At 50.9% G+C, this 15370-nt stretch overlaps 1 protein-coding gene across 1 annotated transcript in view; it reads right to left on the reverse strand.

Annotated features, from left to right (window-relative positions):
* The window catches only part of CAPN9 (calpain 9), a 1050568-nt gene that overhangs the window by 768665 nt on the left and 266533 nt on the right, over positions 1-15370 (reverse strand). The window contains exon 5 of the mRNA XM_040350717.1: positions 14549-14717. Within this exon, the coding sequence (XP_040206651.1) occupies positions 14549-14717 (169 nt within the window). The remainder of the gene's footprint in view (positions 1-14548; positions 14718-15370) is intronic.

Below are 15370 nucleotides of genomic sequence, written 5' to 3' on the forward strand. Positions count from 1 at the left end.
GCACCTTACCACTGACCGCCCTGTCCAGCGAGGCATGGACATTGCCTTCCACATGGTGGTAGAGAGCCGGAATCACCTTCCGTGAGAAAAAGTGGCGTTTGAGAACTTGCCACTGAGGTACCGCACATTCCACAAACTCACGGGAGGGGGCAGAATCTACCAACTGAAAAGGCAGCAGTTGAAGTGCTAGCAATTTCATTAAGCTAGCATTCAAACGCTGGGCATGTGGATGGCTGGGAGAGTACTTCTTTCGACGCTGCAGCAGCTGGGGCAGGGAAATTTGTCTGGTACCATCTGCCATCGGTGTACCGATAGTAGATTGCCCGCATTTACTACTAGATTGTGACACACCTAATTCTACACCTTCAGTCTTATCAGTGCAGGCTTCAGAGAGGACTGAGGGTCTAGTGGGGTTGGAGATCCCAGCTGATGAGGGGCAAGGGGAGGTCTGCTTTGTTCTTTGGCGTGGGTCTTTCAGGTATGCTTGCCAACGAACTGCATGTGGTGCCCAAGCGGGTGATGTTTTGGCCACGCGAGATACGCTTGAGACATATGTTGCAAATAGCAACGGTGCGATCTGATGCACATGTCTCAAAAAAGGCCCACACCAAAGAACTTTTGCAGTAACGTTGAGACACAGCAGCACCCTGCACAGGCGTAGCTCTGCGATGTAATGCAGTTGGTGTGCTGCCCTTAAGCTGGCCCCTGGAGGGCATCCTGCCTCTTTGGAGATGTGCCTGTGCCTCCTCCTCTTCCTCCTCCTCTCTTATATCAGGCACCCACGTAGAGTCAGTGACCTCATCATCCCCTCCCTCCTGCACCAAGTGGGTTTATTTGCAAAGTAATGAGCAGCACACTAGCACTATGCACCAAGTGGGTTTAGGTGCAAAGTAATGAGCAGCACACTAGCACTATGCACCAAGTGGGTATATTTGCAAAGTAATGAGCAGCACACTAGCACTATGCACCAAGTGGGTTTAGTTGAAAAGTAATGAGCAGCACACTAGCACTATACACCAAGTGGGTTTAGATGCAAAGTAATGAGCAGCACACTAGCACTATGCACCAAGTGGGTTTAGTTGCAAAGTAATGAGCAGCACACTAGCACTATGCACCAAGTGGGTTTAGTTGCAAAGTAATGAGCAGCACACTAACACTATGCACCAAGTGGGTTTAGGTGCAAGGTAATGAGCAGCACACTAGCACTATGCACCAAGTGGGTTTAGTTGCAAAGTAATGAGCATCACACTAGCACTATGCACCAAGTGGGTTTAGATGCAAAGTAATGAGCAGCACACTAGCACTATGCACCAAGTTGGTTTAGGTGCAAAGTAATGAGCAGCACACTAGCACTATGCACCCAGTGGGTTTATTTGCAAAGTAATGAGCAGCACACTAGCACTATGCACCAAGTGGGTTTATTTGCAAAGTAATGAGCAGCACACTAGCACTATGCATCAAGTGGGTTTAGGTGCAAAGTAACGAGCAGCACACTAGCACTATGCACCAAGTGGGTTTAGATGCAAAGTAATGAGCAGCACACTAGCACTATGCACCAAGTGGGTTTAGGTGCAAAGTAATGAGCAGTACACTAGCACTATGCACCAAGTGGGTTTAGTTGCAAAGTAATGAGCAGCACACTAGCACTATGCACCAAGTGGGTTTAGGTGCAAAGTAATGAGCAGCACACTTGCACTATGCACCAAGTGGGTTTAGTTGCAAAGTAATGAGCAGCACACTAGCACTATGCACCAAGTGGGTTTAGGTGCAAAGTAATGAGCAGCACACTAGCACTATGCACCAAGCAGGGCCGGACTGGGAGTAAAAACCAGCCCTGGAAAACATTTCATACCAGCCCCATAGCATTATTATACCAGCCTAACATCATAACGTCATTATTTTTTTGTTCATAAAAGAGAAAACCATACATTTTAAAGAAACATTTAAAGAGCGTATTATATAAAGATAAGACAGATATGAAAGCACATAGGGCTAGGGAGATTATATATATAATGTTACACAGTGGAACCTCGGATTACGAGCATAATCCGTTCCAGGAGAATGCTCGTAATCCAAAGTGCTCACATATCAAAGTCAGTTTCCCCATTGAAGTTAATGGAAACGAAAATAATTTGTTCCGCATTGACTTCAATTGCATGCAATACCGCATGTGGCCAGAGGTGGGGGGCGCCAGAGAGCATCGGAGACACTCGGAAATGTCACTTGCCACTTGTCACCAGATTCAGCATGTCACTTGCCATCCGTCCCCTGCCACCAGATTTAGTGTGTCACTTGCCACCCATCCCGTCACCAGATTCAGCATGTCACTTGCCATCCGTCCCCTGCCACCAGATTTACTGTGTCACTTGCCACCCATCCCGTCACCAGATTCAGCGTGTCACTTGGACTGGGTGACAGCAGGGGGACTGGGCGACAGCAGGGGGACTGGCTGACAGCAGAGAACTGGGCGACAGCAAGGGGACTGGGTGACAGAGGACTGGGTGACAGAGGACTGGGTGACAGAGGACTGGGTGACAGAGGGCTGGGTGACAGAGGACTGGGTGACAGAGGGCTGGGTGACAGCAGGGGACTGGGTGACAGCAGAGGACTGGGTGACAGCAGGGGACTGGGTGACAGGGGATTGAGTGACAGAGGGCTGGGTGACAGAGGACTGGGTGACAGAGGACTGGGTGACAGCAGGGTACTGGGTAACAGGGGACTGGGTGACAGAGGGCTGGGAGACAGAGGGCTGGGAGACAGAGGGCTGGGAGACAGGGGACTGGGTGACAGAGGGCTGGGTGACAGGGGACTGGGTGACAGGGGACTGGGTGACAGGGGACTGGGTGACAGAGGTCAGGGTGACAGAGGACTGGGTGACAGAGGCTGGGTGACAGAGGGACTGGGTGACAGAGGGACTGGGTGACAGAGGCTGGGTGACAGAGGCTGGGTTACAGAGGGACTGGGTGACAGAGGCTGGGTGACGGAGGGACTGGGTGACGGAGGGACTGGGTGGCGGAGGGACTGGGTGACGGAGGGACTGGGTGACGGAGGGACTGGGTGACAGAGGCTGGGTGACGGAGGGACTGGGTGACAGAGGCTGGGTGACGGAGGGACTGGGTGACAGAGGCTGGGTGACGGAGGGACTGGGTGACAGAGGCTGGGTGACGGAGGGACTGGGTGACAGAGGCTGGGTGACGGAGGGACTGGGTGACAGAGGCTGGGTGACGGAGGGACTGGGTGACAAAGGCTGGGTGACGGAGGGACTGGGTGACAGAGGCTGGGTGACAGAGACTGGGTGACAGAGGGACTGGGTGACAGAGGGCTGGGTGACAGAGGGACTGGGTGACAGAGGGCTGGGTGACAGAGGGACTGGGTGACAGAGGGACTGGGTGACAGAGGCTGGGTGACAGAGGGACTGGGTGACAGAGGGACTGGGTGACAGAGGACTGGGTGACAGAGGACTGGGTGACAGAGGGCTGGGTGACAGAGGGACTGGGTGACAGAGGGACTGGGTGACAGAGGCTGGGTGACAGAGGGACTGGGTGACAGAGGGACTGGGTGACAGAGGGACTGGGTGACAGAGGGACTGGGTGACAGAGGCTGGGTGACAGAGGCTGGGTGACGGAGGGACTGGGTAACAGAGGCTGGGTGACGGAGGGACTGGGTGACAGAGGCTGGGTGACGGAGGGACTGGGTGACAGAGGCTGGGTGACGGAGGGACTGGGTGACAGAGGCTGGGTGACGGAGGGACTGGGTGACAGAGGCTGGGTGACAGAGGCTGGGTGACGGAGGGACTGGGTGACAGAGGCTGGGTGACGGAGGGACTGGGTGACAGAGGCTGGGTGACGGAAGCTGGGTGACAGAGGGACTGGGTGACAGAGGCTGGGTGATGGAGGGACTGGGTGACAGAGGCTGGGTGACGGAGGGACTGGGTGACAGAGGCTGGGTGACGGAGGGACTGGGTGACAGAGGCTGGGTGACAGAGGCTGGGTGACAGAGGGACTGGGTGACAGAGGCTGGGTGACGGAGGGACTGGGTGACAGAGGCTGGGTGACGGAAGCTGGGTGACAGAGGGACTGGGTGACAGAGGCTGGGTGATGGAGGGACTGGGTGACAGAGGCTGGGTGACGGAGGGACTGGGTGACAGAGGCTGGGTGACGGAAGCTGGGTGACAGAGGGACTGGGTGACAGAGGCTGGGTGATGGAGGGACTGGGTGACAGAGGCTGGGTGACGGAGGGACTGGGTGACAGAGGCTGGGTGACGGAGGGACTGGGTGACAGAGGCTGGGTGACAGAGGCTGGGTGACAGAGGCTGGGTGACGGAGGGACTGGGTGACAGAGGCTGGGTGACGGAGGGACTGGGTGACGGAGGGACTGGGTGACAGAGGCTGGGTGACGGAGGGACTGGGTGACGGAGGGACTGGGTGACAGAGGCTGGGTGACAGAGGCTGGGTGACGGAGGGACTGGGTGACGGAGGGGCTGGGTGACAGAGGCTGGGTGACAGAGGCTGGGTGACAGAGGCTGGGTGACAGAGGCTGGGTGACGGAGGGACTGGGTGACAGAGGCTGGGTGACAGAGGCTGGGTGACGGAGGGACTGGGTGACGGAGGGACTGGGTGACGGAGGGACAGAGGCTGGGTGACGGAGGGACTGGGTGACAGAGACTGGGTGACGGAGGGACTGGGTGACGGAGGGACTGGGTGACGGAGGGACTGGGTGACGGAGGGACTGGGTGACAGGGGCTGGGTGACGGAGGGACTGGGTGACGGAGGGACTGGGTGACAGAGGCTGGGTGACAGAGGCTGGGTGACAGAGGCTGGGTGACGGAGGGACTGGGTGACAGAGGCTGGGTGACGGAGGGACTGGGTGACAGAGGCTGGGTGACGGAGGGACTGGGTGACAGAGGCTGGGTGACAGAGGCTGGGTGACAGAGGCTGGGTGACAGAGGGACTGGGTGACAGAGGCTGGGTGATGGAGGGACTGGGTGACAGAGGCTGGGTGACGGAGGGACTGGGTGACAGAGGCTGGGTGACGGAGGGACTGGGTGACAGAGGGACTGGGTGACAGCAGGGGACTGGGTAGAAAGAGATTATACAGTCCAGATTACAATTTGCAGGGGCAGCAAAGGTGACAGAGAAAAGGGGGTGCACCATGCAACCCCCTCTCTCTCTGTCACCTTTGCTGGCTGCCCCTGCAAATTGTAATCTGGACTGTATAATCTCTCTCACCATTGCATGGACCCCCCCCCTCCCCTCTGCACCTACCTTTTCTGCCTTCTGCTCCAAGGGTGGCCAGCGCCGTTCACATCTTCTCCTCTGCGGCTCTGCCTTCACACGTGGAGAAAGATAGTGGGCGGTGCTGGCGCCGCACGGGACGATGGGACGTTCGGTTCTCCTGCTCGGCTCCTCCCCTCCCTCAAACAGCATGCTCGCACACTTCACACAGCGGCACGGGAAGAAAAGTGTCAGTGAAGCGGCGAGCATGGCGGCCGCAACCCGCCGGCGGCCGGCCCGCCGCTGCTTATAGACATAGACATCACACTGGAGTGGCTAAGCAGCATATCGCACGCAGCCGCAGGGGTACAATTGTAAAGTGCGGCCGCGATGGCGGCCGCGGCCCAGAGCTGACCTGATAAATTTCACTGACAGCAGGCGGCCTACCGGGAATTTTCCCGGTATCCCGGTAGGCCAGTCCGGCCCTGGCACCAAGTGGGTTTATTTGCAAAGTAATGAGCAGCATACTAGCACTATGCACCAAGTGGGTTTAGTTGCATATGAATGAGCAGCACTGTTGCACTATCCACCAAGTGGGTTTAGTTGCACTGAGCACACGGGCAATACAACACGTGAGAACACTGCAGCTAGTACAATCACAAAGTAATGAGCAGCACACTAGCACTATGCACTAAGTGGGTTTATTTGCAAAGTAATGATCAGCACACTAGCACTATGCATCAAGTGGGTTTAGGTGCAAAGTAACGAGCAGCACACTAGCACTATGCACCAAGTGGGTTTAGATGCAAAGTAATGAGCAGCACACTAGCACTATGCACCAAGTGGGTTTATTTGCAAAGTAATGAGCAGCACACTAGCACTATGCATCAAGTGGGTTTAGGTGCAAAATAACGAGCAGCACACTAGCACTATGCACCAAGTGGGTTTAGATGCAAAGTAATGAGCAGCACACTAGCACTATGCACCAAGTGGGTTTATTTGCAAAGTAATGAGCAGCACACTAGCACTATGCACCAAGTGGGTTTAGGTGCAAAGTAATGAGCAGCACGCTAGCACTATGCACCAAGTGGGTTTAGTTGCAAAGTAATGAGCAGCACACTAGCACTATGCACCAAGTGGGTTTATTTGCAAAGTAATGAGCAGCACACTAGCACTATGCACCAAGTGGGTTTATTTGCAAAGTAATGAGCAGCACACTAGCACTATGCATCAAGTGGGTTTAGGTGCAAAGCAACGAGCAGCACACTAGCACTATGCACCAAGTGGGTTTAGGTGAAAAGTAATGAGCAGCACACAAGCACTATGCACCAAGTGGGTTTATTTGCAAAGTAATGAGCAGCACACTAGCACTGTGCACCAAGTGGGTTTAGGTGCAAAGTAATGAGCAGCACACTTGCACTATGCACCAAGTGGGTTTAGTTGCAAAGTAATGAGCAGCACACTAGCACTATGCACCAAGTGGGTTTATTTGCAAAGTAATGAGCAGCACACTAGCACTATGCACCAAGTGGGTTTAGTTGCATATGAATGAGCAGCACTGTTGCACTATCCACCAAGTGGGTTTAGTTGCACTGAGCACACGGCAATACAACACATGAGAACACTCCAGCTAGTACAATCACAAAGTAATGAGCAGCACACTAGCACTATGCAACAAGTGGGTTTAGTTGCAAATGAATGAGCAGCACACTTGCACTATCCACCAAGTGGGTTTAATTGCAAGTTGTCTGGTTGGGTTTACAACCACTTTAACTTTGAAGTACACACACCCATATGCAGGTCCACCCAAAACTCTTCAGGACCAAGGTCTTCCTTCACACTCACTTTGAGATCACTTCTCACATACAGACACTGCTGTCTCTCCAAAGGAGAGCAGAGCCAGGGATATTAATAGCCCACTCATGTGAAGAATAGAGATGTACAGAACTGTTCGCCGGCGAATAGTTCGCCGGCGAATAATTTGCGGCGATTTTTGCGCGTTCGCGTTTGCCGATGCGCGCGAACATATGCGCTGTTCGATCCGCCTCCTATTAACTATCATTGAGCAAACTTTGACCCTCTATCTCACAGTCAGCAGACACATTCCAGCCAATCAGCAGCATACCCTCCCTCCCTGACCCTCCCACCTCTAGGGCAGCAACCATTTTAGATTCATTCGGAACCTGCATTCTTAGTGAGAGGAGGGATAGTGTTGCTGCTGCTGAATTGATAGGGAAAGCATAGCTAGACTAGTGTTTTCAGTGTCCACTCCAGTCCTGAAAGACTCATCTGATCTCTGCTGTAAGGACAGCACCCCAAAAAGCCCTTTTTAGGGCTAGTAACCCCAAAAAGCCCTTTTTAGGGCTGGTATATCAGTCTGTTTTTTTTTTCTCTGTAATCTTATTGCAGTTGCCTGCTAGGAAGGCAGCGTGCGTGTGTCAGGATCACAGCGTACACTGTGCCCAGTGCCACCCACCACTCATCTATCTTGGTGGCACAGTAGATAACATTTAAAAAAAAAATTATTACTGCAATATAATTGTAGTCAGTTGCCTGGCTGCCAGCGTGTGTCAGGGTACAGCGTACACTGTGCCCAGTGCCACCCACCACCCATCTATCTTAGTGGCACAGTAGATAACATTTAAAAAATATATATATATTACTGCAATATAATTGTAGTCAGTTGCCTGTCGTCCAGCGTGTGTCAGGGTACAGCGTACACTGTGCCCAGTGGTACCCACCACCCATCTATCTTGGTGACACAGTCGATAACTGTGACGAGATCCTTCCTCGCCCAGGTCCTGCTCTCCCGACACTCCTCTGCTACCAGTGAGTCAGCTTGCAGATTGCAACGTCTGATGGTCCAGTCATCCAAGGTTCCGGGGTCCGAACTACAGCTATGTGCCATTCGGACCCATTAAGAACAAACACCAGGCAGGCTGTATGTAAGTTCCAACAGGACTCTTTATTTCAAGTACACAGCACACTTTTATACAGAATTTTGGAACATCCCACTCCCAACAACCGCTTTCCTATTGGTCAATTGTAAAGTATATCCAGTCTTCACTCAGGTCCCCCTTGACCATGCAAATGAGGACTTGAAATTGTCAACAGGGATTGGTCCAATAGCTTGGATAGAAAGACTTGTGTATTGAGACAGAAGCCCCAGGGGGTAATCAATGTACACAATAACCTGGTTCCAGCTAGACGGCCTGACTCCGACACCCGCTCTTAACCTGCAGAACACAATAAAAGGTATTTCGCAAGCTGGTTCCACTTAGCATTTCAAAAGCCTTGCATTGAATGTCCCTCTCCTGTGTAACATATGTCAAGTAGAAACACTTTAATATCTCAAGGTCCATGACAATAACATTTAAAAAAAAAATTGTATTACTGCAATATAATAGTAGTCAGTTGCTAGGCTGCCAGCGTGTGTCAGGGTACAGCGTACACTGTGCCCAGTGCCACCCACCACTCATCTACCTTGGTGGCACAGTACATAACATTTAAAAAACAAAAACAAAAAATATTACTGCAATATAATTGTAGTTAGTTGCCTGGCTGCCAGCGTGTGTCAGGGGTACAGCGTACACTGTGCCCAGTGCCACCCACCACTCATCTAACTTGGTGGCACAGTACATAACATTTAAAAACCCCCAAAAAATTTACTGCAATAGATAGTCAGTTGCCAGCGTGTGTCAGGCTCATAGTGTAAACTGTGCCCACTTGCCCAGTGCCACCACTCATATATCTGGTGGCATAGTATATTAAATTTAAAAAGAAAAAACACAATTTTGACTGCAATAGAATAGCAGTTAATTGTCTGCAGGCGTGTGTCAGGCCTACAGCGTCTACTCTGCCAACTTCTGCCAGTGCACAGTGCCACTCATATCTGGTGTCACAGTAGCTTGCACGCATAGTACAACTAAACAAATAAGAAAAAATGACTGGCAGAGGCAGGCCACCCCGCAGGGGCTGTCGTGGTCGTAGTGCTGTGATTCCCTTTGGCCCTAGAATAATACCCAGTGTTCAGAGGCCACGTACCCTGAACTCCAAAAGTTCTGAGGACATAGTTGACTGGCTAACACAGGACACCCAATCTTCTACAGCTTCCGCTCATAACCTTGACACACCATCCTCCTCCAGCTCAGCTTCGGGCACCTCTCAAGTTACCACTCGCCCGCAAGCCGCCAACACTAGCGTCACAGCTGCTTCACTTGATCTGTCAGAGGAGTTATTTACACATCAGTTGGAAGAAATGAGTGATGCGCAAACCATTATTGCCAGAGGTTGTACATAAAAGGGATATGACTCAGTCAGGCAGCATTACACACATGGACTTATGGTGTGATGATGATGTACCTGCTGCTGCTTCCTTTGCTGAGTTGTCAGATACAAGTGAAGCGGTTGATGATGACGATGTGTCCGGGGATGTCACGTGGGTGCCCGCTCGAAGAGAAGAAGAAGAGGGGGAAAGTTCAGATGGGGAGACAGAGAGGAGGAGGAGACGAGTTGGAAGCAGGTAGTGATACAGATATTATGAACAGTAAATAGAGCTGAAGAGAGAGAATAAATATAATATCCATATATATGTTGATGTATAGGACTGTGTTTAGTCCTCTTCTTATGTTTCCTGTATCACTTTTTTGTTTTTTGTTTTCTTGGAAAAGAAACAAAATAAAAAGGAAAATTTGAAAAAAAAAAAAAAGGAAGCAGGGGGAGGTCATTGCAAGGAGCTAGTGGCACAGTCAGACAGCATGTATCGGCACCCGGGGTCAGCCAGACAGCACGCCAATCAACGCATGCTGTTGCCACCACCAGAATGCCGGCATTGCAAAGCTTAGCAGTGTGGCATTTTTTTTGTGTGTCTGCCTCTGATAACAGTGATGCCATTTGCAACCTGTGCCAAAAGAAACTGAGTCGTGGGAAATCCAACACCCACCTAGATACAACTGCTTTGCAAAGGCACATGATCGCACATCACAAACGCCTATGGAATCAACACATGATGACGAGTACAAGCAGCACACAAGCTCAAAGCCACCATCCTCCTCCTGGTGCAGCATCTTCAGTCACGCCAACCACTGCTGTCCTCCTTGCCCCCTCTCAACCATCCGCCACTGCGTCTCTCGCCTTGAGCAGTTCCTGCTCATCTCCCCACAGTCAGGTGTCTGTCAAGGACATGTTTGAGCGTAAGAAGCCAATGTCACAGAGTCACCCCCTTGCCCGGCGTCTGACAGCTGGCTTGTCGGAACTCTTAGCCCGCCAGTTTTTACCATACAAGCTGGTGGAGTCTGAGGCCTTCAAAAAATTTGTAGCTATTGGGACACCGCAGTGGAAGGTACCCGGCCGAAATTTCTTTTCACAAAAGGCAATCCCCAACCTGTACTCTATTGTGCAAAAGGAAGTCATGGCATCCCTGGGAACACAGTGTTGGGGCAAGGGTCCATCTGACCACTGATACCTGGTCTGCAAAGCACGGTCAGGGCAGGTATATCACCTACACTGCGCATTGGGTAAACCTGCTGACGGCTGACAAGCATGTAATGCGTGGCTCTGCAGAGGAGTTGGTGACACCGCCACGACTTGCAGGCAGGTCTGCTGCCACCTCCTCTACTCCTCCTACTCCATCCTCTTCGATAACCTCCTCGGCCGAGTCCTCTTCTGCTGCTGCGTCTTGCTCCACATCAGATGCACCCCCCCAGCTCCCCAGGGGCTATTCCACATCACGGATACGACAGTGTCACGCCGTCTTGGGGTTGACTTGCCTGAAAGCAGAGAGTCACACCGGACCAGCACTCCTGTCCGCCCTGAACACACAGGTGGATCAGTGGCTGACTCCACACCAACTGGAGATCGGCAAAGTGGTGTGTGATAACGGAAGCAATTTGTTGGCAGCATTGAATTTGGGCAAGTTGACACATGTCCCGTGCATGGCACATGTGATGAATCTGATTGTACAACGCTTTGTGCATAAGTACCCAGACTTACAGGACGTCCTCAAGCAGGCCAGGAAGGTGTGTGGCCATTTCAGGCGTTCCTACACGGCCATGGCGCACTTTTCAGATATCCAGCGGCGAAACAACATGCCAGTGAGGCGACTGATTTGCGACAGCCCGACACGTTGGAATTCAACACTCCTAATGTTCGACCGCCTGCTCCAACAAGAAAAAGCCGTCAACGAGTATTTGTATGACCGGGGTGCTAGGACAGCCTCTGCGCAGCTGGGAATTTTTTTGCCACGTTACTGGACCGCATGCGCAATGCCTGTAGGCTCATGCGTCCTTTTGAGGAGGTGACAAACCTAGTCAGTCGCACTGAAGGCAGCATCAGCGACATCATCCCATTTGTTTTCTTCCTGGAACGTGCCCTGCGAAGAGTGCTGGATCAGGCCGTAGATGAGCGTGAAGAGGAAGAGGAAGAGTTGTGGTCACCATCACCACCACCAGAAACAGCATTATCAGCATCGCTTGCTGGACCTGCAGAAACGCTGGAAGAGGAGTCAGAGGAGGAATGTGGCTTTGAGGAGGAGCTGTCGTGCCTGTTGAGGGACCCTCGTATAAACTGAGTCGTGGGGCATCCAACACCCACCTAGATACAACTGCTTTGCGTGACTTATCCGCCACCAACTAGGGTTCAAGCCTCAATGTTTTAGTGCACTTTCTGCCTGGAAAACATCAATTTTTCTGGACGCTGCTACAGCAGCAGCTGCAATAATACCTAATTTTTCAGACATGTGTATATGCCTAATTTTTCTGGCCTCTGGTGCTGCTGCACTGTGGCTGCAAAAACAAAACAAAAAAAAAGGCACATACATGTGTCAAATTCCCCTTGATCGTTACCTTGTTGTGGTGTTGTGGGTAGGTACAGAGCATGATGGGACTGTGAGGCCTATATAAATCCGACGCAAGCCGGGCACACGTCATTGCAGCGAGAAGAGCCGGCCGGCGTGTCAACATCTGGAGAAGACGGAAGACGAGAACAGAAGAAGATGACGTTACAGAAGAGCGGACTGACCGCCGCCAGTATAGCGGCGGCCAGCCCTGAAGGAGAAGGAACCGGACAGCGGGAGGAAGAACCGGGGTGCGCCGAGTCAAGAGCGGAGAGCGGCGGAGATGGAAGAAGACCCCCCCAGAGCTGAGAAGACCCCCGGAGCGGAGAAGACGTCACGGAAGAGCTGAGAAGACCCCCCGGAGCGGAGAAGACGTCACAGAAGAGCGGTGAAGACCCCGGAGAGCAGGAGAAGACCCCCGGAAATCGGAAGAAGAAGCCTACCCTGGTAAAAGAGCTAAAGAAGACAGGGGAGGCCTCCGGAGCAGACTAATAAAATATTTTAATACCCTGTGTGGTTTATTTGTGTTTTTACCACTTTTCTTGCAGGTGAATGGGTAGGGGTACGATGTACCCCATACTCATTCACTTAGGGTGGGGGGCCGGTATCTGGGGGCCCCCTTATTAAAGGGGGCTCCCAGATTCCGATAAGCCTCCCGCCCGCATACCCCGACAACCAACGGCCAGGGTTGTCGGGAAGGGGCCCTGTCCTCATCAACATGGGGACAAGGTGCTCTGAGGTGGGGGGGCCGCAGTGCGCCCCCCTGCCCCAGAGCACCCAACCCCCCCATGTTGAGGGCATGCAGCCTGGTACGGCTCAGGAGGGGGGGGCGCTCGCTCGTCCCCACTCCCTTCCTGGCTGGCCGGGTAGCGTGCTTTGGATACGGGTCTGGTATGGATTGTAGGGGGACCCCTACGCCGTTTTTTCGGCGTAGGGGGGCTCTCCTTACAACCCATAACAGACCTAAGGGCCCGGTATGCTCCTGAGGGGGGAACCCATGCCGGATTTTTATTTAAAATCCGGCGGGGACTTCCCCCTCAGGATTCATAACAAACGCCGCACACGTGTAGAATTGGCGGGAATCCAAGTCGGATCTCCCGTCGCTTCTATGACGCGCTTGCTGGGATGTGCTGTCACTATTCCAGTGAGTGTGAGATGTCGGCGAGATCTCGGCACCATGTCGCCGAGAATCAGCGCGATGCTGTCGTGCTAAAAACACAATATCACAAACACCTACTGTACGTAATTTTCCATGGGAGTTTTGCCATGGATCCCCCTCCGGCATGCCACAGTTCAGGTGTTAGTCCCCTTGAAACAACTTTTCCATCATTATTGTTGCTGGAAAAAGTCCCTGTGCGTTTTAAAATTCGCCTGCCCATTGAAGTCTATGGCGGTTCGCCCGGTTCGCGAACATATGCGCAAGTTCGCAATCGCCGTTCGCGAAAGTGAAATTTTAGGTTCGCGACATCACTAGTGAAGAATTAAGCCAAGATTCAGCAAATTTCAATTAAATCATAGTTTTTTTCATGCACCAAATAAATCTCCTACTTTACTTGGCAGACTTCTGGCATTGGTGAACAAACACTTTAATAAATTGTCACATTTTGCACTTGTGTTTTGCGTACTACAGCCAGTACTATATTAGCCAATGGTTGTTTGTAACATAGGAAACTTATCACCAGCCATAACCTTCCCCACATCTTTCCCCTTTCTACTCCCCATTAGTGTATGACCCCTGACTAATTTGTTTGCCTCTTTATATTCTAATTATAATCCCCCTCCCCACCTAGTTTAAAGCGGAGGTTCACCCTAAAAAACATGTATATACACCATTCCATCCAGCATACTGCCGACATGTACAGTATGCCGTTTTTTTTTTTCACTGTACATACCGTTGTATAGCTATTTTCCCCCCGGCTTCCGGGTAGTGGCTCCCGCGGGAGTGGGCGTTCCTATTCAGAGACTAAGTGATTGACGTGATGACAAAAAAGTTTCCCCCCCGGCGCATAATGTCGGTGCGCAGGCGCCGTATAGAGCCGACTCGCAGTTCGGCTTCTTCCGGAAACTGGTGACGTGCATTATGCGCCGTGGGAAAGCTTTTGTCATCACTTCAATCACTTAGTCTCTGAATAGGAACGCCCACTCCCACGGGGGGCACTACCCGGAAGCCGGGGGGGGAAATAGCTATACGAGGGTATGTACAGCTAAAAAAAAAAAAAAAAACAGCATAAACAGCTTAAACACTCCTCCAGCCAGTTGGTCAAAGCTATCCGAACCAGAATAAAAGACAAACAAGTTGTTTTTGTGAATGGCATAAGGTGTGTTTTAAGATATAGATTATGTGTGTGTGTATGTGTATCTGTATGATTGTGGTAGGGACTGATGTAAATTGAGTTATTTCTAGGGAATATGCATGGTATTCAATGAAGTGCTGGAGCACATACTTTTCAAAGGAAGGTCATAATTCAAATGTATCACATTTTATGATTACAATTGTACTTACATCAATAGAACAACCTAACATTGAACCTCTCTTCAAAGCTTTGTCCATTATCTCAAAATAATTACTTGGAGAACTCTTGTTTTCATACATTTCAGAAACGCCTCCAGTAAAATCTTCCATTGCCTCTATGGTACTCCCACCTTTTAGAGCTTCATAGCTTCCGTTTAGTCTATAAAATGAAAAAAAAAAAAAAAAAAAACATTATGAGACTTCAACAGTCAATTATGTTCTGTCTGTTGTAGCTCATTCCCAGTCTGTTAAGAAACAGCATGCTGTATGTATATATTTTTCTAACCCGTTAGTAAAGTTCAACAGAAAAAAAAAAAACATTACTTACAAATCAATATATTTTCAGAAAGGATATAGTGCCCACATTAAACACAAAACTTTAACAACCTCTATACAGGGCACTTAAAACTCCCTTCCTGCCCAGGCCATTTTTTAGCTTTCAGAGCTGTCACACTTTGAATGACAATTGCGCGGTCATGCTACACTGTAACCATGTGAATTTTTTATAATTTTCTTCACACAAATAGTGCTCTCTTTTGGTGATATTTAATCACTATAAAAAAAAAAGAAAGTCAGAAAATTTTGAAAATAAAAATAAAATAAAGTTTCTTAGTTTCTGTCAGTAAATTTTGTAAATAAGTAATTTTTCTCCTTGACTGATGGGCGCTGATGAGGCGGCACTGATGGGCACTGATAGACTGCACTGATGAGGTAGCACTTATGGGCACTGATGAGGCGGCACTTATGGGCACTGATTAGGTGACACTGATGAGGAGGCACTAATATGCTGCACTTATGGGCACTGATATGTGG

The sequence above is a fragment of the Rana temporaria genome, chromosome 4, assembly GCF_905171775.1.
Source record: "Rana temporaria chromosome 4, aRanTem1.1, whole genome shotgun sequence".
Classification (NCBI taxonomy): domain Eukaryota; kingdom Metazoa; phylum Chordata; class Amphibia; order Anura; family Ranidae; genus Rana; species Rana temporaria.